This window comes from Heteronotia binoei, chromosome 5 (genome assembly GCF_032191835.1).
Source record: "Heteronotia binoei isolate CCM8104 ecotype False Entrance Well chromosome 5, APGP_CSIRO_Hbin_v1, whole genome shotgun sequence".
In the NCBI taxonomy this organism is placed as follows: domain Eukaryota; kingdom Metazoa; phylum Chordata; class Lepidosauria; order Squamata; family Gekkonidae; genus Heteronotia; species Heteronotia binoei.
The window spans coordinates 29531532-29557291 of record NC_083227.1 but is presented as its reverse complement, the minus strand read 5'-3'; the positions used below and the strand labels follow the sequence as shown (position 1 = coordinate 29557291).

Genomic DNA, 25760 nt, shown 5'->3' with positions numbered 1-25760 from the left:
AAACGAAGGACCGTGATTGCCCACAGACTATTCATGATTCCAAACAGAAAATGCAGGCTGAGACCACACTTGCCCATAGGGAATAATGGAGACCTGGTTTCCCCTAAGGACAGCGATTGCACATAGACTATACATGATTGCCAATGGAGAATGCATGATTGCCCATAGGTCTAAGTAGAGTGATTGCAGGTATGTATGATTGTCAGTAAAGAATCCATGCTTACCCACAGGGAATAATGCAGACCATGCTTTCCCAGCAAGGACAGTGATTGCCCATGAACAATTCTGGTCACCACACCTCAAAAAAGATATTTTAGCACTGGAAAAAGTGCAGAAAAGGGCAACAAGAATTATTAAAGGGTTGGAACACTTTCCCTATGAAGAAAGATTAAAACGCTTGGGGCTCTTTAGCTTGGAGAAACGTCGACTGAGGGGTGTCATGATAGAGGTTTACAAGATTATGCATGGGATAGAGAAGGTAGAGAAAGAAGTACTTTTCTCCCTTCCTCACAATACAAGAACTGGTGGGCACTCCATGAAATTGCTGAGCAGTCGGTTAGAACTGATAAAAGGAAATACTTCTTCAGCCAAAGGGTGATTAACACATGGAATACACTGCCACAGGAGGTGATGGTGGCTGCCAGCATAGACAGCTTCAAGTGGGGACTGGATAAACATCTGGAGCAGCGGTCCATCATTGGCTAATAGCCACAGTGTATTGTTGGAACTCTCTGTCTGGGGCAGTGATGCTCTGTATTCTTGGTGCTTGGGCGGGGGGCACAGTGGGAGGGCTTCTAGTGTCCTGGCCCCACTGATGGGCTGCCTGATGGCGCCTAGGGGTTTTTTTGCCACTGTGGAACACAGAGTGCTGGACTGGATGGGCCAGTGGCCTGATCCAACATGGCTTCTCTTATGTTCTTATACATGATTTCCCATAAGGAATCATAGAGACTATGCTTGTTCTAAGGAGAGCGATTGCCCGTTGACTATACAAGATTGCCAATAGAGAATCATTGCTCCCCAGGCTAGCCCTATGGTCAGCAATTGCTATTCATGATTACCAATAGCAAATGTTTGATGGCCCATAGGGAATAGTGGAAACCATGCTTGACCTAACGCGGGGTGGGGAACCTCTGTCACTTGGGGATTACTGGGCTGAACCGAGCCATGTGGCAGCCTCTCTAGGGCCTGGCTGGCCAGTGAGGATCATGGGGCCCAGCTGCACTGTGCAGCAGCCTCCCCAGAGCCAGGCAGGAATCACAGGGCCCAGATGTATTGTGCGGCAGCCTCCCTGTGGCCTGGCTGGCCAGCCAGAATTGCTGCGGGGCCTGGAAAAGTTACTATCACAGTTCAGTTTGCACTTGATTATCCTGGATGGTGTGGCCTAATATGCTAATGAGTGTGTGACCTAATATGCTAATATTAGGGGATGTGGTCTAATATGCTACTGAGTTCCTGCTGGGCTTTTTCTACAAAAAAGCCCTGGACCTATGCATTTGCCTAGGGTGGCGGGCCGTGTGTGTGTGTGTGTATGTGCCAGATTAGGCTCTCCGCACATGACTTCAAATAGAAAAACAATCATTTGCATTAATTTTGCCAGCCTGAATCGTTCTCCCTTGGCGAAGCACTGTTTTTTAAGTTGATAATTTTTTATGGCCCTCGAATGATGTTGTAAATATCCATATGGCCCTTGACAGAAAAAAGGTTCCCCACCCGACCTAATGACAGCTTATCTCAACCCTAGATCTTCCCTGCCCCACTCTTAGCGTTCCAAGCAGCTAGGGAACCAATATGGTACAAAGGGACTCCACTTTAACAACAAAAAAAATTATTTAAAGATTGCAACTATTTACAGGCATTTTATAAGTGAACAGAAGGGTTAAAGCAAAGCAGACAAAAATGCTGTTTCACTCCCTTGTTTGCACTCATGCCCTAACTAGGTGGTATGCAGGGCAGGAACCTCTTAGTTAGAGCTGATGAAGATGGTCATTCATACTCTTCAAAATGGTCACTCTCTCTAGCCTAAGAAGACTGAATCTTTCTCAGCCCCCAAAAAACACTAATATAAACTGCAGTTCCCGCCCAGGAACTGGTTCTCCCTCCTACAGCATTTCGGGGCAGATCCCAACTGAGTTTTGGTGGACTTCTTGTCCTCTCTGGGAGGTGCCCTCAGACTTAATGGTTGCAGACAGGAGGGGAGGGGAGGAATGAGGAGAAGACTAGGCCAAGGCCTATCTCAAGTTTGAGAATCTCCTCCTAGCCAACTCCCAGATAGTTAAAATACAAACAAAATGGCATTTCTCCACATCACCCACATCATGAATGGGGCAAACTGGATCAAGTTCATTCATGGGGATCACTCATGGTCCCAGGTGCAAGTCAGAAGGCTCTACAAGAGGATTTATTTAGAACCTCATGCACAATTGAGAAATGACATGCCACACTAACCCTTGAGACATTTAATGAAGCTCAACTCATAACCCCCCTCCCACACACAGACACAAAGCACAGAAAACACAAATTCTGAAGTACCTTGTGAAGAAATACATTTTTTTTTCCTTTGGAGGTTTGAAATGAGCAAAACCTTCATTCTGAGTTTTAAAAGTTTTTTTCTTTCTGGGCAGAGAACAGGCAAGGAGAGGAAAGTTAGTCAATGGCTTTCCAGGCTCACCTAAGCCACCTTTTAAGAAATGCTAACAGGGAACAGAGGGATGGAGGAATAAAATACTAAGAGACTTCAGGAAAGAAATCCTGGAATCTTCAGGAGAAGCATCTCTGATCCAGCCTGACCCGGTCAGTGGGCGGGGAAAAGATAAGTAATAAACTCAGGGGAGTAAGAAGGAACGGCTCCTGGGTGTGGAGTCCATCAGTGCAGACAGAACCACTGACCACAGCAGGCCAGGGAGAGCTGAAGGACAGAGGGAGGGACAGAGGAATCCCCCCCCTCATCCTTTTCTCAATATGATGCTGGCTAGAAGTGTGCTTGTGAACATTCCACTATCTACCTGATACTCTTAATAATCCTCTTTATCCTCCATTTGCAGCTGCTGGAATGGTCTTGGGGTTAGACATAGCTGTCGCAGGAGATGTTCTTGAAAGGGCAGCTGCTGTGAGAGCCCTCTTAGCCCCACCCGCCTCACAGGCGGGGGGAGAAGATATAGGAGATTGTAAACCGCTCTGAGTCTCTGATTCAGAGAGAAGGGCGGGGTATAAATCTGCAGTTTTCTTCTTTAATGAGCTATGCCCTTTCCCGAGGAAGCCTGTTCCACTGAGGAATCGCTGTAACAGTCAGGAAGTTCTTCCTAATGTTGAGCCGGAAACTCTTCTGATTTAGTTTCAACCCACTGGTTCTAGTCCTACCTTCTGGGGCCACAGAAAACAATCCCACACCATCCTCTATATGACAGCCCTTCAAGTACTTGAAGAAGGTAATCATATCACCTCAGCCGCCTCCTCTCCAGGCTAAACATCCCCTGGATGTTTAGCCTGGAGTGTCACTGTGTGTGTGTGTGAGGTACTTCTGAATTTCTTGCATTGTGCAGGGAGGTGGACTAGATGACCCTGGAGATCTCTTCCAGCTCTATGATTCTAGTAGTCAGAGGTTAGGAGTAAGATTTGGCTCAGAGCTTACTCCAGGTCATTTCCAGCTGATGGGAGTTGGGTGGGAAATTGGAACAGGTGGAAGGAACAGGTGGAGGGAGCTGGTTTGGCGTAGTGGTTAAGTGTGTGAACTCTTATCTGGGAGAGCCGGGTTTGATTCCCCACTCCTCCACTTGCACCTGCTGGAATGGCCTTGGGTCAGCCATAACTCTGGCAGAGGTTGTCCTTGAAAGGGCAGCTGCTGTGAGAGCCCTCTCTGCCCCACCTACTTCACAGGGTATCTGTTGTGAGGCAGGAAGATAAAGGAGATTGTGAGTTACTCTGAGACTCTGAGATTCGGAGTGGAGGGTGGGATATAAATCCAATATCTTCTTCCTTGATTCTCTCTAGGAGAAGTATGGGTGTGGGGGGAGGATAATTGGGACTGGGGAATGCGTATCCCACAAAGTTCAGCTTCCAGTTCCAGAGATAACAGTCCATTTCCACAACTCTGGATATTGTGGGGGGACTGAACCCTTAGAATTTACGAAGCTCTTGGGTTAGGGGGCATAAGCTATTAGCCAGTGTTTGTGTGTGTGTGTGTGTGTGTGATTGTATTTTGGCCACTGTGTGATACAGAGTGTTGGACTGGATGGGCCATTGGCCTGATCCAACATGGCTTCTCTTATGTTCTTATGTTCTTTCAACCCAAATTCTATTGTCAGAACTCTTTGGGCTTCAAGGTGGCGACACCCCAAAATGCTCACTGCAGGTTGGTCTGTGGAGAGATTAGGGTTGTGTAATGCCACTCTAGATTTGAGGAAGGAAAAGTTTTTGCCAGTTTTTTAGATGTCAGAAAGAGTAGGACTGGTAAGGAGCAAGTTTCACAAAGTTTCACAAAGGGCAACCACTAAAAAGGCCCTCCTGGGTGTTTGAATCTGATTCTCATCAGAACAAGTTATAGGAACATTTCAGCCTTGTATGGATTCTCTGAAGACCATGAAAATCGGATCTGTGCATCAAGCTCTTGCCACACACTGAGCATGGATGAGGTTCTTCCCTTGTGTAGACTCCTCCAGGCTGAAAGAGACATGAGCTGATCATGAATCTCCTTCAACTGGTAGAAACCATTCTTACTTTATTCCCTGTGAGATCTATTTGAGGCTTTAAGGCTCCTTCTACAGTCCAAGCATTTTAAACATTTCTTCCTGGTTAGGGTAAGATTTTTGTGTAGATTCAAGTTTTCTGGTTTATATAGTTTCAGTCAGTGTTCTCTTTAAACTGAGTTAGCGTGAGCTAACTCACAGATTTTTAGCCTCTAGCTCACACATTTTTGTCTTAGCTCAGGAAGGATGACCCCAGAGCACAATAATTTATGCAGTAGTTCACAGCTTTAATACCAGTAACTCACAAAGTAGAATTTTTGCTCACAAGACTCTGCAGCTTAGAGGGAACATTGATTTCAATATAGTTTCTATATGCAATATACATTCCATGGGCTAAGTGGTTACATGGCTTCTTCTCATATGGGTTCTTAGATACTGTAGAAGATTCCATGCTGAGTGAAACTCCACACACTGAGCATTCAAAAGGTTTTTCCTCTGTGTGGGTCCTGTGACAGCATTGAAGATTGCTACTATAACTTAATTTTTTTCTACACTCTGAGCACTCAAAACATTTCTTAAAGGTGGATTGGTAGATTCTGTTGAAGATGGAAACTCAGACTGAATCGCTTTCCACATATTGAGCATGCAAAGAATTTCTATCCTGTGGGGGTGTCAAATGTTGTCGAAGCCTGCCACTCAACCAGAATCACTTTCCACACTCTGAGCATTCAAAAGGTTTTTCCCTGTGTGGGTTCTCTGATGATGTTGAAGAATGGCACTCCTACTGAATTTCTTTCCACACTCCAAGCATTCAAAAGGTTTCTCCCCCGTGTGGGTTCTTCGGTGCTGTTGAAGAGTGCCACTCTGACCAAATCTCTTTCCACACTCTGAGCATTCAAAAGGTTTCTCCCCTGTGTGGGTTCTTTGGTGCTGATGAAGAGCACCTCTCCTACAGAATGTCTTTCCGCACTCAGAACATTCAAATGTTTTCTTTGTTGTGTGAGTTCTCTGATGCTGTTGAAGATTCCCCCTCTCACCGAATCTCTTTCCACACACTGAACATTTAAAAGGTTTCTCCTGTTTGTGGGTTGTCAGATGCTTTTGAAGAGCATCATTCACCCTGAATTTCTTTCCACACTCTGAGCATTCAAAAGGTTTCTCCCCTGTATGGGTTCTTTGGTGCACTTGAAGATTGAAATTCTGACTGAATCTCTTTCCACACACTGAGCATTCAAAAGGTTTCTCTCCTCTGTGGGTTCTCTGATGCTGTTGAAAATTGCCACTTCTACTGAATTTTTTCCCACACTCTGAGCATTCAAAAGGTTTCTCCCCTGTGTGGGTTCTTTGGTGCAGTTGAAGAGTGCCGCTCTGACTGAATCTCTTCCCACACTCTGAGCATTCAAATGGTTTCTCCCCTGTGTGAATTCTCAGATGCTTTTGTAGATGGTCACTCAACTTGAATCTCTTTCCACACTCTAAACATTCAAAAGGTTTCTCCCCTGTGTGGGTTTTCTGATGCTTGTGAAGATGGTCACTCAACTTGAATCTCTTTCCACACTCTGAACATTCAAAAGGTTTTTCCCCTGTGTGGGTTCTCAAATGCTGTTGAAGACTGCCACTCAACCTGAATCTCTTTCCACACTCTGAGCATTCAAATGGTTTCTCCCCTGTGTGGGTTCTCAAATGCGGTAGAAGACTGCCACTCTGACTGAATCTTTTCCCACATTCTGGGCATTCAAAAGGTTTCTCTCCTGTGTGCGTTCTCAGATGCTTTTGAAGAGTGTCACTCAACCCAAACCTCTTTCCACACTCTGAGCATTCAAAAGGTTTCTCCCCTGTGTGGGTACTTTGGTGCAGTTGAAGACTTCCACTCCGACTGAATCTCCTTCCACAATCTGAGCATTCAAAAGGTTTCTCCCCTGAGTGGGTTGTCAGATGCTGTTGAAGAGTGCCTCTCGTACTAAATCTTTTCCCACACTCTGAGCATTCAAAAGGTTTCTCCCCTGTGTGAGTTCTCTGATGCTGTTGAAGATGGCAACTCAACCTGAATCTCTTTCCACACTCTGAGCATTCAAAAGGTTTCTCCCCTGTGTGGGTACTTTGGTGCTGCTGAAGATTGCACTTCTGACTGAATCTCTTTCCACACTCTGAGCATTCAAAGGGTTTTTCTGCTGTGTGAGTTCTCTGATGCTGTTGAAGATTGCCACTCTGGCTGAATCTCTTTCCACACTCTGAGCATTCAAAAGGTTTCTCCCCTCTGTGTATTCTTTGATGCACAAGGGACTTTGATCTTTTTCTAAAGTACTTTCCACACTGAATGGATTTACTTTCCTTCATTATCCTCTGCTTTGGAATATGTATTTTCTGCTTTCTTCCTTCTTGCTTCTCAGCTGTATGGCTGCCTTTCTTTCTCTTGGGTCTCCCTCGATTTCTGATGTTTTCTTTCAAATCTTCATTTTTATCTCTGTCTGGCATTTGCTGATGAAGTTCCTCCCCCTTCTCGTTCCTCTGATCATCCTCTGCTGGAATATAGAGAGAGATCCTGTTAGCACCTGAGAGGGCTGGTATGGTTCACAGGCATTCATTTGTCTGCACTAGGAAAGTATTGACGGTCCTTTTGCTTCATCCAGCTTGGCTGATCTTAACCATCCCTCCCCAGAATATCTTGTATAAGGATACCTCACCCCTACAAGAGTCACAGCTGAGCTTTTTCCTAAAAGGACTGTCTCAGCCTTTAGTTTTCAAGACCCCAGAAGGGTTCCCTCCCTTCTTACCCAAGGAGCTGCATGATTGTCCCAAACCAAACATTGCTCAGAAGTGAATCAGAAGTCTCCCATAGTTATTCCTTGCGTGATACTGGATTATATCCCTCCCCATACCCTGAATCTCAGGGTCTCTAAGCAGTCACAATCTCCTTTACCTTCCCCCCAACAACAGACACCCTGTGAGGTAGGTTTAGGCTGAGAGAGTTTTTACAGCAGCTGCCCTTTCAAGGACAACTCCTACGAGAACTATGGCTAACCCAAGGCCATTCCAGCAGTTGCAAGTGGAGGAGTGGGGAATCAAACCCAGTTCTCCCAGATAAGAGTCTGTGTGCTTAACCACTATACTAAACTGGCCTGTTCCCTTGACATAACCATGAAGGATACTCACTTGCAGCCTGCTCATTTTTGTATCTTCTTGAGAAACTCTCCAGCCTTTTTTCAGATGAGGGGGCATTGTCTTTCTCCACCAAAGTCTCTCTCCTACTTCTGGCTTCTTTTGCAGAGAGAGAGAGAAAAGGAGAGAAAGTGATCATTCTTATATGGAAAAAGAAAGAAATTCAAGAGTAAAATTCTTCTGGAAGGATGGAACCATGGACAAATTAAAGTTTATACTGAACCAGTATAAGGGAAATGGATCTCTAAAGCAAAGATCCCTCATTCTCCCAAGGTTAAGGTGATTATAAAGTGGCCTTGTCTGACTTGCAGGTCTTTTGTGTGTCCCTGCAGCTAATGTCCTTATCTTTTTCAAGGCCAGACTCCAGAATGTGGTCACTGGTTAATTGCAAAAACCTGTATCCAGTTGTGTAACCAGGAGGACGTGGGGATTAGGAGGGTGCTGACAGGCTCTGGAAAATTCCCTCAAGGAAGACTCTTGACTGGGTCATTAGCAGCACCTGACACTAGAAAGGTAGAAAGTATAATTCAGGTTTAGACCAGAGGGAAGCCATGCTAACTGTATGCTCATGCCATGTTAATATATTTTGGTATTTCCTTGCTTCATCGGGATGAATCACTTTATGCAGAGTAGCTTGGGCTACAGCTGGAATACTTACGCTGCAACAAGAGGTACAGCCAGATCTTTAATGTATTAAATAGAACAGTTCACTTTTCTCTTTTGTTGGTGAGCTGTAGAAACTGTGCTGTTTAGTGATGACTTGTTTTTACATCATCCATCCATCCATCTGTCCATCTATCCATCCATCCATCCATCCTTCCGTCCATCCATCCATCCATCCTTCCATCCATCCATATATATATATATATATGGATGGATATATATAGTACTTACTTGTGTGCACTCTTCTTGTGAACCTACTGAACTGGGTGCTGCTCAGGTACAAAGACTAGGGACCCAGGGGACCCGGGCTTGGGTTCTTGATAGGCTCATTTCCAAATCATTGGCAGAGAGGATGTTTGTAATTCCATCATGGGGGGAAAGATTAATACCTCCTCACAATGGCAGCAGTTCACTCCTTTGGCCCCTAGGAAAGATCCTTACCCAGAAAGGCCACATTCCCATAGTTCTCCAGCATGACTTCCCTGTAGAGAGCTCTTTGCCCCGGATCCAGCAGGGCCCATTCTGCCTCAGTGAAATAGACTGACACTTCCTCAAAGGAAAAGCAACCCTAAAAGAAAAAGCAGATTCCCTTGTCAGAGGGCATGCCAGGAAGAGATTGAAGATTGGAAGGGGAATAGTCTGGGAAGGTCCAAGACACAAGGTTTGGTATGGGTAAATAAAATGGCATTCAGAGGATCTCTGGCCTAGACACCTTGTAGAAACTGCAGCAGCAAAAGCCCCCACCCCCCCACCTCCCCGTCCACTGCTCATCTCTCCTACCTGGACTGGAGGGATAGCAGCCGTTTCTACGCCTCTGAAAAGATGACGGCTCAACAGCATCTCTTCACTGTCTGTTAGTGAGACAAAGGAGAAAGGGTGTTTGCTTCTTTGTTCCCTGCTTCACACACGCCCTTCCCAGAGTTATGAAACCTCACCCACTTTGTACTAAATTCTGGGAAAGGCAGAAGAGAAGCACCAGGTACTTACGAACTTCAAGGGTTATCAATAGTGCCATATATTTTAGACCTCTGTGGAACGTGTCTGGCTTGGGGTGGTGGGGGGGGGGGGAGGGAAAGAGGGGAATGAAAATGAAATTGAATGACATGTTACCGTCGCATTCTGCCTAGCTGTGACTGAAGCACATCTCGAGCGTTGAAGGTAATATGAATGAGTTGTCAGAGTGTCTCTTGGCATCTAACTTCACAACTAGGTTTTCAGCCAGATGCAACATCAACAGGACACTACATCTGCCCCAAGGGCTAAACCAAAACTTACCTCATAGCACAACATCTACCCTATGGGCTGACATCTACCTCATAGTGCAAAACCCACTTCATGAACCCAGATATTGGATTTATATCTTGCCCTCCACTTCAGATCTCAGAGTTTCAGAGCAGTTCACAATCTCCTTTATCTTCCTCTCCGGCAACCGACACCCTGTGAGGTGGGTGGGGCTGAGAGAGCTCTGACTGAAGCTGCCCTTTCAAGGACAAATCCTGCAAGACCTATGGCTGACCCAAGGCCATTTCAGCAACTACAAGTGGAGAAGTGGGGAATCAAACCCAGTTCTCTCAGATAAGAGTCCACACACTTAACCACTACACCAAATTGGCTCATTCATTAAACTGAAAGGTTTGTGGTGGTTCATGATTTGTGAATCCCCATGAACAACCATTTTTTTCAGTTCATGCCAATCCCTAATGAGGAGCCATGTTGAGTCAATGTGGAGAAGATGGACAATAACACCCCATCCTATCCTGCAGTTGGAAACTGGTGGAAAGGGAACAACATCCTGCTATTATCAAGAGAAAATATTTAACTATCATGTGGACCATAAGTATCATGGGGGAGAAAATTTACTCTATACGCTAATCATTCACCACTATGCTGGTTAAACCAGGCAAGCAACACCAATAGCAAGCTGTTTCAATGGAGTCTTCAACTCCATTATAATTTTGACATTGTACACATCAAAGGTGATTGCTGATACACTCTCCTGAACCACCTAAAGTTTGGTGTATTGATCATCCACATGGTGTATATAAAACTGTCAAAGGTTAGCAGTTATAGATGTAAATGTAAGTTTCACATGTATAGCTTCTGGTATTGCAAGCACCTATAAGGTATTGTAAAGAGCCCCGTGGCACAGAGTGGTAAAGCTGCAGTACTGCAGTCTGAGCTCCCTGCTCATGATCTGAGTTTGATCCCAGTGGAAGCTGAGTTCAGGTAGCCGGCTCCAGGTTGACTCAGCCTGCCATCCTTCCAGCGTTGGTAAAATGAGTACCCAGCTTGCTGGGGGGAAAGTGTAGAAGACTGGGGAAGACAATGGCAAACCACCCCGTAAAAAGTCTGCTGTGAAAACGTTGTGAAAGCAACGTCACCCCAGAGTCGGAAACGACTGGTGCTTGCACAGGGGACTACCTTTACCTTTTTTAAAATAAGGTATTGTGCACCCACATGCTTCACCCATTGCTTTGGAGAGGCTTGAAAGAATCTCATCTTAGGAAAAGATCTCAAAGGGTGGGACATGTGATAGACTGCACTTAAAAAATGGGTTTCCTAGTGCAACAACATCAGACAGATGGGAGGTGAAGAAACCTTCACTGGAATGAGAGCTTAAGTGACAGGCTAATCCTCTTCTGTGATTGGCCAACGCCAGCTGAGGAAAACGATATGATCAGCCAAGCGCTGAAGTGAGGAAAATTCATTCCATTCCAGAGCTGTTATGTCAGTTGGAACCATTTTGAAGTCAGTCAGTTGGTTTTCTGACAGAATTTGAAGTCATAAGAACATAAGAGAAACCATGCTGGATCAGGCCAATGGCCCATCCAGTTCAACGTGCATGCACACAAAAGCTTACATTCTGATTAAAAGTTTGTTGGTCTTAAAGGTGCCACTTGACTCCTGCTTTGTTCTACTGCTTCAGACCAACACGGCTGCCCACCTGGATCAGTCCAACACTGTGTGTCACACAGTGGCCAAAAAAACAAAACAGATGCCATCAGGAGATAAGTCAGATAGGTTCACCTTTAGAGTGAAGAGAAATGACTCCTTGCCTTAACTGTTATACATCTAACCTCAGGAAGAATTCAGTCTAAGGATTCATCAACATAAGCTGGAGTCCATTTTACATAGACCACAGAACTGGGAGAGAGATTTGGCAAGAGTAATTGGGTAGTGTGTTGAAACTGCTTTTCAAGCCAAAAGGAGAAGGGTCATATCTTCTGAGGAGAAGATTAATTCCTGCCTGGAGGGCTTAGCTCTGAGGAGGACCCTGGTCTGTTGTGAAGGGAAAATTGCTTTTAGACAATTCTGGAAAATAGAAATAAACTGTAGTTTGAAGAAAAAAGTGAGTTAGGTGCACAGAGAAAGTGACCAACTCCAGGAAACCTGAACTGCCACAGGAAACTCTCTGAACAAAAACACTGTTGTTGTAACTAAAATACTAAGTAAAATGCCTCTCGTTGTTAAGATCCAAGAATATATGAAAATGAGCTTAAACAACACTATTTTGCCTCTTTAAAGAAGTGAAATCTGTATTATCAACAACTTTTACCTCAGCGTTTTCAATCCCTAACTACACCTATTCAATCCGTGCCTGTTAAATAATTTCAATTTTTGTGCTGTTTTATGTTAAACCATCTCAAGAGCAATTTCAAAGGGTAAAACAACAGGGCTCCTGCTTTCCCACAACAAACTCCTGGGTTGGGCTAAAAGCAATATTATATTTGTGTAACAGGGTGGGACACACACCCTTTCAAAACACAACTATTTTCATGCTACTTGAGGCTGCTCAATCACAGAAGGGAACAGAATTTTTTGGGAAAATCTGCCTCAGAGTGGGGAAGTGCTAGGGGTCTATCATACCACTAAATTCACTGTGTGCCCCAATTGCATCCTGACAGGACTAGTCCTTACCACAGGAGAGGGTATCTTGGGCATACTCCTGGGCCTGCGCTCTCTGCCCTTGTTCCAAGGAAGCTCCTTCTGCATCAGAGAAAGTAGCATCTTTCTTCATGGTTGGTGCCCAGATCTGAAACAGCAGTGATGGAGAGGGGTAAGAGATGGAATAGTAAAGAGGCCAAGAAATGGATCCTACCTCACTCCCGGACTCTGTACCCTTCCATCAGCAGCCCTGGTGAGTTATCTGAAGGCATAAGACATTCTCTAGTAAAAGAGGCTGCTGAAGGAAACCATGAAATCTCAGATTTGGATGAGTAACACTTGGACAAATGTCTGTCAGGAAACCTTTAGGATAAAGCCAAATATCATTGTTTGAATTAGACCTATCTGAAGGGAATTCTCTCACCTGTTCTGTTTGCCTTTTCTCCTCTGCCTGACTCAGGAGGAAACCTTCAGCCAGGGCCACTGCTTGAGAACTGGTCTCCGGCCCACATTCTCTGACCCAATGCTGCATTTCTTGGGGCAGGATAGTCAGGAACTGCTCCAGGATCACCAGGTCCAGGATCTGCTTCTTGGCACATTTCTCTGGCTTCAGCCAGTGGCTGCAAAGTTCATGGAGCTGGCTGCAAACCTCTCGGGGCCCATCAACCTCATGGTAACGGAACTGCCGGAAGTGCTGGCAATGTAGAGCTGAGATTGCAGTTTGCTGATCATGGATATCTGGCACCTGGCTTTCCCAGAATTCAACACCACTCCCAGCTTCGGTGGGATGGAGGCCTTTCCTTGCTGTCTTGCCAATTCCAGGTCCTTCTGAGTTCTCCTCTTCCATCTCTTTCCCCTTCTCTTGGGTCACCTCTGACTGTGTAAAGATGCCTTTAGTCCCTTGGCTATGAACAGAGGCTTCTCTCTGGGAGGAAGGAGAGACACAGACAATAACATTGAAAATAAAAGAGAATGGAGATATGCCCATGAACATCCCAAACCTTGGGGAGGGACGGTGGCTTAGTGGTAGAGCATCTGCTTGGGAAGCAGAAGGTCCCAGGTTCAATCCCTGGCATCTCCAAAAAAGGGTCCAAACAAATAGGTGTGAAAAACCTCAGCTTGAGACCCTGGAGATCCGCTGCCAGTCTGAGAAGACAATACTGACTTTGATGGACCAAAGGTCTGATTCAGTATAAGGCAGCTTCATATGTTCATATGCTCAGGAGATACATGAGAATTGTCCTGGTGGATCAGAACAAGAGGCCTTCTTGTGGTTTATAGACCAGGTTTAAGATCATTTTTCTGTATTCCAAACCAAGCTATTTTAGATATGCCTCCATGGTTCTTTGGGAAAATTAAAAGTCTCTGTTTGGCTCTTGAAGGATGTTAACAAGCTTAGCCTCTCATTACATTAGCTCCGTCTGTTGTTGGAGCTAATTCTTAAGGTAAATCTAAAAAGGACAAGAAGAACTGGTGACCCCTTTACCATTCTGCACATTTATTTGACAGGCCTGAAGTGTTAGACAAGAGCTCTGTCCAAGCACCCAGCTTGGAAGGATCAGGTATGTCTGTGTGAAGAAGGAACATCTCAGATTGGAGAGAAGAAAAGACAGGCTGAGATTTGGCTCAAGAATGCTGAGGGATGAAAATGCTCCTTCTTGGCATCTGGTGTGGGGTCGTGGTCCTGCTACTCTGAGGGAATTCCTCTGGCTTCCACCCTTGCTCCGCTCTGCCACTATATTTGTCATTAAAGCTGTGGAGAAACGCCATCTTAGTTGGGAGGGAACATGAAACTGCTAGGCAGGCTTTGGGGCCTAGCCTTCCCTTCACTCCCCCCTCCCTTCCGGAGTTAAACCATCAACTCTAGGGGGAGAGCCTCCTAGAGGGGCAGGAAATTCTTTTGTTTTATTGGAGTGAGGTGGGAAAAGTTCAGTTCTCAGCTGGCCCTCAAAGAGAGAGGTTGTCAGTCTGTGGGCTCCTGACTGTGGGAGAGGCCTACTCAAGAGGAAGAGGACCCCAGGCAGTCAGACCGAGTAAGCCATCCACAAGGCAGGGCAAGTTTAGACCAGGGACGAGAGGATGCGTTTAAATCCACCTTTTATTTGTCATTCTGGTTGCTGTTCGGGTGCTGTGCTGTGCTAAACTTTTACATGCAACTGTTTTTGTTTTGTTTTTCCTTTCTTTTCTTTTTCTCTTCTAATTAAATATTTTTACTGTTTTGAATGCTGACAGTCAAACTTTGTACCACATAGATCCCCAACCGTTTTAGACCACGCTTTATGAAGGGGGCCCCGGGGAAAGGGGGAAGGCCTGTGGTTGGATAAGGTGCCAATCCTCCAGGGGTTCCCCGAAGAAGTGCTGTGGTCTCTGTGATACCCAAGTACAGGGTGGCAGAGGACCTTGAGGCCTGGCCTCAGAGCTGGAGAGGGGGATTGGGAGTCCTGTTCCTCTCAATCCGAACCCCTAGACTGAGCAGGTGGTGGCAGCGAGCCCAAGTGGCCGGAGGAGAAATAGCTCCCTCCAAAAAGGGGAATGGGGTCTGGTAGGCAAACCAGGGCCGTTCCATCACAAAAGCTAAGAATGTCAAGACACCATAAGGTTCCAGGGCTTTCTTCTTCTAAGGGGGACCAACTCAGGTAAACAGTGTTCCTTGGAACTTCTTGCCCCTTGAAGAAGTAGGGTGGAGGTAACAAGTCTTTCATCCAGAGAAGAATCAGTTTTCTCCTGGCTCCAGATTCAAACTCACCCTGACAGAAGGAACATTTCTCAGAATCCAGCCTTTTTAGGAACAAGCCCAAGCCCAGCCCTGGAACAACTTTGGATGGCTACTAAGCGTGTCCAAAGATATGCCCACACAAGGGCTACTGGGTGAAGAGGAGCCAGAGAAGACAATAAACTGCTGAATGCTCAAGGCTGCAAACTCCAGGTGGGGAAATTCCTGGAAATTTGGGGCTGGGGCTGGAGAGGGCAGGATATAATGGCATAAAGTCCACCCTCCAAAGAAGTCATTTTCTGAACACAAACTGATCTCTGTAGTCTGCAGATCAGTTGTAATTTGAGATGATCTCTAGGCTTTCTGGACATTAACACCCCTAGAGAGATGGTAGATGGGAAGGGGGCAACCAAATGCTTGGTATTCAGGCCATTCAATCAGTAGGAATGAGTCATTTGATCCTATCTAGGCCTCCTTTCTGGGCCTCCTAAACACCAAAAGGTAAGCTTTCTTTTCTTGCTGGCATCCCCTTAGTGCAGGGGTTGGGAACCTTTTTTCTGCCAAGGACCATTTGGATATTTATAACATCATTTACGGGTCATAAAAAATTATGAACTTAAAAAACAGTGCTCCGCTGAGGGAGAACATTTCAGGCCAGCAAAATTAATGCAAATAATTGTTTTTCTATTTGAAGTCATGTGGGGAGAGCCTAATCTGGCGCACACACACACCCGGCCTGCCGCCCTAGGCAAATGCATAGGTCCAAGGCTTTTTTGTAGAAAAAGCCCAGCAGGAACTCAGTAGTGTATTTGACCATGTCCCTTAATATTAGCATATTAGGTCACACACTCATTAACATATTAGGCTACACCATCTGGGATAATTAAGTGCAAACTGAACTGTGACAGTAACTTTTCCAGGCCCTGCAGCAATTCTGGCCAGCCAGCTAGGCCCCAGGGCGGCTGCCACATGGCTCGGTTCGGTCCAGCAATCCCCGAGGACCACACCAAGTGACCTTGAGGGCCATATATGGCCCTCGGGATGGAGGTTCCCCACCCCTGCCTTAGTGGGACCTGACCCCACTCCTTCCTGTGACTGTGCCCTTTTCCCTGTTGTGTTGCCTTGGGGTCCAATTCATGCAGCAAGCCTTTTGCCTGCTGCATGAATTGGACATATCTAGAGGGAATCTCACCTGCTCTGCCTGCCTCTTCTCCTCCGTCTGACTCAGGAGGAAACCTTCAGCCAGGGCCACCGCCTGGGAACTGGTCTCTGGCCCACATCCTCTGACCCAGCACTGCATTTCCTGGGGCAGGATGGCCAGGAACTGCTCCAAGGTCACCAGGTCCATGATCTGCTTTTTGGTGCACCCTTCCGGCTTCAGCCAATGGCTGCAGAGTCCATGGAGCTGGCTGCAAACCACTCGAGGTCCATCGACCTCATGGTAGCGGAACTGCCGGAAGCGCTGTCCATGTAGATCTGAGATTGCAATGAGCTGATCTTGGGTATCTGGCACCAGGCTTTCCCAGCATTCAACAACACTCCCAGCTTGGGTGGGATGGGGGCCTTTCCTTGCTGTCTTGCCAGTTCCAGATCCTTTTGGGTTCTCTTCCTCCATCTCTTTCCCCTTCTCTTGGGTCACCTCCGACGGTGTAAGGATGCCTTTGGTCCCTTGGCTATGAAGAGAGGCTTCTCTCTAGGAAGGAGAGGCACAGACGGTAACACGGATAATAAAAGAGAATGTGTATGTTTATTTATTGCACTTATATCCCGCCCTCCCCAAATAGGCTCAGGGCGGCTAACAACGGTCACAATTCGGTGACAGATTCACATTGTAGTAATAAAACATTGTTAAAATGTTAAAATATTAAAACAATTTCAATACAGCTCAATTTCAATTCCGATGGCATTCTGTCTGTGTCGAATTTAATTTGTCATGATACCACGGGGTAGATGATGCACCCCTGTAGATGTTAAAAGTGCCTCCTTTTAGGTCTTCAAAGCCTGCCTGAACAAATATGTCTTACAGGCCCTGCAGAATTGTGACAAATCCCACAGGGCAGGCGCAGCCACAGAAAAGGCTCTTGCCCTTGTAGTGGTCAGACGGGCATCCTTTAGCCCGGAGATCTTTAGCAGATGGAGTCCAGAAAAGGACAACTAGAATGGAGATACACCAGTGAACATTACAAACCTTCATATGGTCAGAAAACACAGGAGAATTGTCCTGGTGGATGAGAACAAGAGGGCTTCTTGTGACTTGTAGACCAGATTTAAGATCATTTTTCTATATTGTGTATAGTTTTCTATAGTTGTGTTCTGCCGGGCCTGCAAGACCATCCTCTTCCAGCTGGCTTTTTAATGTGGAATTATTGTACCATCGTCATGAATAACTGTGTTATATTAAGATCGTAGCACCAAATTAATTGTGGTTTAAACTGTGGTTTTAAATTGTTCGTCTAATTGATGATTTTAATGTAATTGTATATTTAATTGAGGAACACAACTGTGTGTAATTTGGGGGTTTTATTATTGTATTATTATAATGTTCGTATTTTATGCTATGTAAGCCGCCCTGAGCCTGCTTCGGTGGGGAGGGCAGGATTTAAATTAAAAATTATTATTATATTACAAATAATGCTATTTTAGATATGCCTCCATGGTTCTTTGGGAAAGCAGATGTCTCTGGCTCTTTAAAGACGTTAGACACTTAGCCTGTCATTAAATTGGCTCATTCTGTCCTAGAGGCTAATTCTTAAGATAAATCCAAAAAGGACAAGAGAGAGTGGTGACCCCTTTAGAGAAGAGAAGAAGAGGAGAAATTGGATTTATGCCCCACTCTTTGCTGGGGTGTGAACTGTCGGAGACTGACCAAGAGAGAGATCTTGGCGTCATGGTAGATAACTCACTGAAAATGTCGAGACAGTGTGCAACTGCAATAAAAATGGCCAATGCCATGCTGGGAATTATTAGGAAGGGAATTGAAAACAAATCAGCCAGTATCATAATGCCCCTGTATAAATCGATGGTGCAGCCTCATTTGGAATACTGTGTACTATTCTGGTCACCACACCACACAAAAGATATTATAGCATTGGGAAAAGTGCAGAAAAGAGCAACTAGAATGATTAAAGGGTTGGAACACTTTCCCTATGAAGAAAGGTTAAAATGCTTGGGACTCTTTAGCTTGGAGAAATGTCGACTGCGGGGTGACATGATAGAGGTTTACAAGATTATGCACGGGATAGAGAAGGTAGAGAAATAAGTACTTTTCTCCCTTTCTCACAATACAAGAACTCGTTGGCATTCAATGAAATGGCTGAGCAGTTGGGTTAGAATAGATAAAAGGAAATACTTCTTCACCCAAAGGGTAACACATGGAATTCACTGCCTCAGGAAATGGTGGCAGCTACAAGCATAGGCAGCTTCAAGAGGAGATTGGATAAACATATGGAGCAGAGGTCCATCAGTGGTTATTAGCCACAGCATATTGTTGGAGCACTCTGTCTGCGGCAGTGATGCTCTGTATTCTTGGTGCTTGGGGGGGCACAGTGGGAGTGCTTCTGGTGTCCTGGCCCCACTTATGGACCTCCTAATGGCACCTGGGTTTTTTGGCCACTGTGTGACACAGTGTTGGACTGGATGGCCTGATCCAACATGGCTTCTCTTACATTCTTATACTAGCCAAAGGAGTCTCAGAGCTGCTTACAAAGAGAACTTGTGGCTGATCGAAGATCACATCAGCAGCTGCAAGTGGAGGAGTGGGGAATCAAGCCGGTTCTCCCAGATAAGAGTCTGTGCACTTAACCACTACACCAAACTAGCTCTCTAGAAGGAAACCCCCCCTACTTGTATGCAAGGAACAGTCCCTTATTGGCTGCAAAGTTTTATGGTTGGCTGCCTCGACTTGCGCACTTTCTGAGCCTCCAGCGTTTGCCCCTATCCCAGAAAGCTTTGAAGAAGCGGCAACCCCCCCCCCCCCAACTTTTAAAATCCTGCCTACGGCCCTGCTGCAAGGTGTCCAGGGATTTGCCATCCCGCAGTTGTCAACCCTACGAAAACCACGGCAAAGGCAGTTTTAAAATTATCCATTCAGAACTGGAAGAGGGGACAGTGCAGGATTCTCTGCCCTACACCGATTCTCAGATGGATTCCTTTCCAAGATTTTCCCATGGAACACCTTCTGGGTGCATTCACCCTGTGCAAAATAATACGTTTTGCAACTGGATTTGAACTGTGTAAGAATAGCAACAATCCAGTTGCAAAACATATTATTTAGTGTAATGTGAATGCACCTTCTGCTCCCCCCAGCCTTTCCCAATGGCTGCCGTGCTGCCCGCCCCCCCCCCCCCCCCCCATTCTGGAGAGTTTTCTTCTTTTTGGCTGCAAGCGTACATGTTAAATCATGCCGTTTCAATCTGCTTCCAATGTACTTTCAAACTGGATTTTGCCAGTTCACATTGTCAAATCCAGTTGGAAAGCGGATTGAAAGTGGATTGCTTAGTGGGTGTGATGGCAGCCTCAAATAACCATGTTTGATTCAAGGTGGATCAGCCATACAGACCCCTCTGGAAGAGAAGGGCTTTTGTCTGAACTGGAAGAACTGGCTTCTGTGGGCACCCCCTCCCCATTTTCATGAAATGTGGATCCCCCACCCTCATTCTCTGCTATCTGCCCTAGGGTTGCCAGGTCCAATTCAAGAAACATCTGGGAATTTTGGGGGTGGAGCCAGGTGCAAGGGCGTGACAAGCATAACTGAACTCCATAGGGGGTTCTGGCTGACACGTTTCAAGGGACTGTACACCTTTTAAATGCCTTCCCTCCAGTTGGAAATAATGGATAGGGGCACCTTGTTTTGGGGCTAATAGAACTGGACCACCTGGTCCAATCCTTTTGAAACTGGGAGGGTGTTTTGAGGAGAGGCACCAGATGCTATGCTGAAAATTTCATGCCTCTACCTCAAAAAACAGGGGCCCCCCTCCAGAGCCCCAGATACCTGCAGATCAATTGTCCATAATACCCTATGAGAATCGGTCCCCCCAGGGAATGATGGAGTCCCCAGCAGACATCTCCCTCCCCGCTCCCCCTCCCCTGCTTTCTGATGATCCTGAAGAGGAGGGGGGATGGTCTCCAAATCGGGGATCCCCTGCCCCCATCTGGGGATTGGCAACCCAAATTTCTGCCCCCCCCCCGCAGATCTTCAGCCTGCGCCCCTTTCCAAGAGAAAGGCGGGAGAGGAAAGTGGGGGGACTGATGGGGTGGGGGAAGAGACGCAGCAGGCAGTGGGGTACTCGGACGGGAGGGGCGGCCAAGGGGGAGTTCTTCAAGCCTCAGCCGAGCGTCTCCTCTAGGACAAAGGGGGGGAGAGGGGGGGCGGACGACAAGAGGAGGAGGAAAAGCCAGAGAAAATGAGCCCAGCCTCCCCTCCTTTCCAAGTTCTAAGAGCTTCTCCCCAAATGTCTTACTTCGAAGCAAACCTGCCCGCGATCCGGCAGCTGCAAAGGCTCCCCCCCCCCCCCCCGCTGTTGCTTATCCGAGAAGCCCTTCGCGTCCTCCTTCCCCATTCAGAAGCCGTGCTGTGCCTCTCTAGCAAACGGAGTTGTCAGTTTAACCCTTTCAGTGCTGCAGGCCAATGAAAAACGGGTCCAGGCCTCTCTCCAGGAGGAGTTTCAGCCGGCCTGCGGTCAACGACGCCCTGTGCAGCTCGATGGGGCTGCTCTCGTGTAACTCTGCATGGGGTTGCGTTCCCAGAACATCTCAGCTCCTGATTCATCCACCTAGTATAAGGGCCGGGAAACTCAATTGGGGGGAAAGGTGGTCAAACTGTGGCTCTTATTGTGTGGCTCTTGAAGCCCCCACTGCCCTGTTGGCTGGCTTGGAGAAGGCATTTCTCTCTTTAAATCACTTCTCCAAGTCAAGTCAGCCAGTGGCATGGAGAATGGATTTAAAGTTAATTTTTTTCCACTTCCCCCTCCTCCCCCATCTATTTGCCTTCTTTCCTTAATTCTTTTTTACTCTCAAACATCTGTTGTTCATGTCTTGTGGCTCTCAAACATCTGACATTTATTCTATGTGGCTCTTACATTTGTCTCTTTAAATCACTTCCCCAAGTCAAGCCAGCTGGGGGCCTGTAAAGTTAAAGTTGTTTTCTTTCCACCTCTCTCTCCTTCTCCATCTATTTGCCTGCCTGCCTGCCTTCCTGCCTCTGTTTTGCAGCTCAAAAAACATCTGACGCTTATTCTATGTGGCTCTTATGTTAAGCAAGTTTGGCCACCCCCTGGGGTAAACATTGTTGGGTTGATGCTATTCTTTAAATGAAGAGTGTAGTAACTAATTTCCTTTTGCCCCCTAGAGAAACACAGGACCTCAGATATGACCAGCAAGCACCCATCATCAGGGAGTTTTTAACTGTATTTCTGAGAGAGAAGGGATAGAGCCCGGATTCCAGGAAAGGAGGCTGGATTTGCACACGCGCGCACACACACACACACACACCATTGCCCTTCTACAAGCCTGGGAAACATCCTTTCCAGAGAGACACCCAACACTGAGGGATAATACCCTGCTAGTCTTGGAAATCGATTGGACTTGAAAGTCCCCCATATTCATATCTTCAAGGCTGCAGAAATCCACCAGCTCACCCAGTGTTCCCTCTAAGCTGAGTTAGTGTGAGCTACCTCACAGTTTTTCAGCCTCTGGCTCACACATTTTTGTATTAGCTCAGGAAAAATGGCCCCAAAGCAAACTAATTTATGCAGCAGCTCACAACGTTCATGCCAGTAGCTCACAAAATACCATTTTTGCTCACAAAACGCCACAGCTTAGAGGGAGCAGGGCTTTTTTGGGTAGAAAAAGGCCAGAAAGAGCTCCTTTGCCTATTAGAGCACGCCTGCTGACATCACCATTGTTTCGCACAGGGGTTTTTTTGTAGAAAAAGCCAGCACCAACTCATTTGCATATTGGACCACCCCCTCTGACACCAAGCCAGCCTGAACTGCCTTCCTGCTTTTAAAAAAGCCCTGAGAGGGAGTATTGGTCCCAGCACAGACTTGCCAATCCCTCCTACTCCTCCAAGAACAAGGTAAACAGCTTGTCTTCTCCTTCCAACCAGGAGGTCAGGTTTGGCAGGCAAAGGTCCTTTTATTGCAGGGGTGTCAAACATGCAGCTTGCGGCCAAATCAGGCCCCTGAGCAACTGGCTGTCATCTACCTTCTCCCTCTCTCTTGCTTTCTTCTGCATCTCAGCTTGCTTTGCAAGGCTTGCTCAGTTGCACAGGAGCTACAGAGCAAAGCCTGTTTTCTCCATTGGCTGAAGCTCCTCTCCTGAGAAGGGAGAAGAAGAGCTTGCTTTGCCAAGCTCTCTCAATTGCACAGCATAGCTACTGAGCCAAGCCTCTCTTCCTTCTGCTGAGGCTCCCCCCCCCCGCCTCCTGGGGAAGGAAGGAAAGAGGCAGAACTTCCTTTGCCGGCTCACTGGATCCCATGGGAGAGATACAAAGAAAGCACCTTTAAGACCAATGAGTGCTAATGTTTTAAACATATATTAATGTTTTTTAAAAAAATTGTGTTTGTGTCCTTTATAAAGCTCTGCAACCTAATCTTAAATAAGTACACACACGGCCCGGCCCAACATGGCTTGACCCAACAAGGCCTAATTTATTCCAGGTTCAGCCCTCATAAGAAATGAGTTTGACACCTCTGTTTTATCGTGGGTGGGGAGGGGGGAGGGTAAGGGCAAGATTACAGTTCTTCTCTGTGCACATCCATTCAGCGATTCCAAGCTAGCCAGACTGTATCCCTCCAGGTATAATAGGCAACTGTGAAGAACTGCATTTTTTTTCCTTTGAAGGTTTGAACTGAGCAACACCTTTGTGATTATTTTTTCGAGAATTTTTTTTTCTCTGTTTCCAGAGAACGGGCAGGAGGAGAGAAGTCAATTCAGCTGCTTTCCAGCCTCATTCAAGACACCCTTTTAGAAATGCTTATAGGTCTAACGAGAGCCAGTAGGATGGTCCAGTCCACTCCGCCCTGCCCGCCAGACAGGAAGGGAACAGGTTCCAGAGGAGATCCGGGAAATTACAGGCCAGTCAGTCTGACTTCAATACCGGGAAAGTTGGTAGAAACCATTATCAAGGACAGAATGAGTAGGCACATTGATGAACACGGGTTATTGAGGAAGACTCAGCATGGGTTCTGCAAGGGAAGATCTTGTCTCACTAACCTGTTGCATTTCTTTGAGGGGGTGAACAAACATGTGGACAAAGGAGACCCGATAGATGTTGTTTACCTTGACTTCCAGAAAGCTTTTGATAAAGTTCCTCATCAAAGGCTCCTTAGAAAGCTTGAGAATCATGGAGTAAAAGGACAGGTCCTCTTGTGGATCAAAAACTGGCTGAGTAATAGGAAGCAGAGAGTGAGTATAAATGGGCAGTCTTCGCAGTGGAGGACGGTAAGCAGTGGGGTGCCGCAGGGCTCGGTACTGGGTCCCATGCTCTTTAACTTGTTCATAAATGATTTAGAGTTGGGAGTGAGCAGTGAAGTGGCCAAGTTTGCGGATGACACTAAATTGTTCAGGGTGGTGAGAACCAGAGAGGATTGTGAGGAACTCCAAAGGGATCTGTTGAGGCTGGGTGAGTGGGCGTCAACGTGGCAGATGCGGTTCAATGTGGCCAAGTGCAAAGTAATGCACATTGGGGCTAAGAATCCCAGCTACAAATACAAGTTGATGGGGTGTGAACTGGCAGAGACTGATCAAGAGAGAGATCTTGGGGTCATGATAGATAACTCACTGAAAGTGTCAAGACAGTGTGCGTTTGCAATAAAAAAGGCCAATGCCATGCTGGGAATTATTAGGAAGGGAATTGAAAACAAATCAGCCAGTATCATAATGCCCCTGTATAAATCGATGGTGCGGTCTCATTTGGAGTACTGTGTGCAGTTCTGGTCGCCGCACCTCAAAAAGGATATTATAGCTTTAGAGAAGGTGCAGAGAAGGGCAACTAGAATGATTAAAGGGCTGGAGCACTTTCCCTATGAAGAAAGGTTGAAACGCTTGGGACTCTTTAGCTTGGAGAAACGTCGACTGCGGGGTGACATGATAGAGGTTTACAAGATAATGCATGGAATGGAGAAAGTAGAGAAAGAAGTACTTTTCTCCCTTTCTCACAATACAAGAACTCGTGGGCATTCGATGAAATTGCTGAGCAGACAGGTTAAGACGGATAAAAGGAAGTACTTCTTCACCCAAAGGGTGATTAACATGTGGAATTCACTGCCACAGGAGGTGGTGGCGGCCACAAGTATAGCCACCTTCAAGAGGGGTTTAGATAAAAATATGGAGCACAGGTCCATCAGTGGCTATTAGCCACAGTGTATGTGTGTATATAACATTTTTTGCCACTGTGTGACACAGAGTGTTGGACTTGATGGGCCGTTGGCCTGATCCAACATGGCTTCTCTTATGTTCTTATGTTCTTAACAGAGATTCGGACAAATAGTAAAGGGATGGCCAAACTAGCTTAAAGGAAGAATAAAGGTCAGATGTTTGAGAGCTGCAAGACACAAGGGATGGAAGGAAAATGGCTGGTGGGAGGGAGGGAGAGGTGGAAAGAAAGCAACTTTAACTTTAAATGCATTCTCCAAGCTGCTGGCTGGATTTAAACAGATAAATGTCTTCTCCAAGCCCGCTAGTGGGGGCTTCAGAGCCTGGTATAGTAGGATTTAAACAATACAATACAACAAAACCACTAAGTTTCAGGCTTCCTTTGTAAAAAAGTAAAGGTAACCCAAGGAACCATAATTCAATTGCAACTTGCAAGAGCCTATAAACAGCCCAGAGCAGGGGTGTCAAACATGCAGCCCAGGGGCCGAATAAGGCCCTCAGAGGGCTGCTATTAGGCCCCAAACAATTGGCTATCATTGGCTTCTCCCTCTCTGCTTCCTTCTGCATACCAGCTTGCTTTGCAAGGCTTGCTCAATCGCATAGGAGCTACAGAGCAAAGTCTATTTTCTCCAATGGCTGAGGCCCCTCCCGTGGGGAGGAAGGGGGGAAGGAGAGCTTGCTTTGCCAGGTTCTTTCAATTGCACAGCAGAGCTATTGAGCCAAGCCTCTCTTCCTTTTATTGGCTGGGGCTCTTCCATCTCCTGGTTTCCTGGGGAAGGAAGGAAAGAGCTAGAGCTTCCTTTGCCCAGTTCCCAGGACCCCATGGGAGAAGTACAAAGAAAGCACCTTTAAGGCCAATGAGTGCTAATGTTTAAGCATATTTTAAGTATTTTTAAGACAAAATCTTTGTGTTTGACTGAGTCCTTTATAAAGTTCGGTCGGGGCTCCAGGGTCTGCACTGGCTGCCAGTAATATTCCGAGTCCGGTACAAGGTGTTGGTCATTACCTTTAAAGCCCTATATGGCCTAGGACCTGCCTACCTTAGGGACCGTCTCTCCCCACACGTTCCCCAGAGAGTACTACGCTCAGGTTCACAAAACCTGTTGGTAGTCCCCGGGCCAAAGGAGGCCCGTCTAAAATCCACCAGGGATCGGGCCTTCTCAATAACGGCACCTTATTGGTGGAACCAGCTGCCGGAAGAGGTGCGGGCCCTGCGGGATCTAGGGCAATTCCGCAGGGCCTGTAAGACAGCCCTCTTCCGGCAGGCCTATGACATTAAC

General features: G+C 46.4%; 3 protein-coding genes across 3 annotated transcripts in view; 1 reads left to right on the top strand and 2 right to left on the bottom strand.

Moving 5' to 3' along the window:
- Positions 1–25760, top strand: part of LOC132571225 (zinc finger protein 709-like) — a 1224940-nt gene that overhangs the window by 595675 nt on the left and 603505 nt on the right. The window lies entirely within an intron of this gene.
- Positions 5382–16797, bottom strand: LOC132571264 (gastrula zinc finger protein XlCGF57.1-like). Its single transcript, XM_060238016.1, has 4 exons — positions 16298–16797; positions 9288–9358; positions 8949–9075; positions 5382–7207 (listed from the first exon to the last, which is right to left on the bottom strand). The coding sequence occupies exons 2-4, from the start codon at positions 9345–9347 to the stop codon at positions 5382–5384; spliced, it is 2013 nt and encodes a 670-aa protein (XP_060093999.1). The 5' UTR covers positions 9348–9358; positions 16298–16797.
- On the bottom strand, positions 9362–13390 carry LOC132570988 (zinc finger and SCAN domain-containing protein 21-like). Its single transcript, XM_060237624.1, has 3 exons — positions 12817–13390; positions 12426–12540; positions 9362–9459 (listed from the first exon to the last, which is right to left on the bottom strand). The coding sequence occupies exons 1-3, from the start codon at positions 13384–13386 to the stop codon at positions 9362–9364; spliced, it is 783 nt and encodes a 260-aa protein (XP_060093607.1). The 5' UTR covers positions 13387–13390.

What these genes read in the sequence shown, in the direction of transcription:
- LOC132571264 (XM_060238016.1), bottom strand. Translation starts at nt 9,347, where the DNA reads ATGCTGTTGAGCCGTCATCTTTTCAGAGGCGTAGAAACGGCTGCTATC. An exon ending in CTGCTATCCCTCCAGTCCAG is followed by an intron (nt 9,076 to 9,287) that starts GTAGGAGAGATG and finishes TTTTTCTTTTAG; the next exon opens with GGTTGCTTTTCCTTTGAGGA. An exon ending in TGGGAATGTGGCCTTTCTGG is followed by an intron (nt 7,208 to 8,948) that starts GTAAGGATCTTT and finishes TCTATATTCCAG; the next exon opens with CAGAGGATGATCAGAGGAAC.
- LOC132570988 (XM_060237624.1), bottom strand. Translation starts at nt 13,386, where the DNA reads ATGTTCATGGGCATATCTCCATTCTCTTTTATTTTCAATGTTATTGTC. An exon ending in AGAAAAGGCAAACAGAACAG is followed by an intron (nt 12,541 to 12,816) that starts GTGAGAGAATTC and finishes CTGCTGTTTCAG; the next exon opens with ATCTGGGCACCAACCATGAA. An exon ending in CCAAGATACCCTCTCCTGTG is followed by an intron (nt 9,460 to 12,425) that starts GTAAGGACTAGT and finishes TGCCTTTCCCAG; the next exon opens with AATTTAGTACAAAGTGGGTG.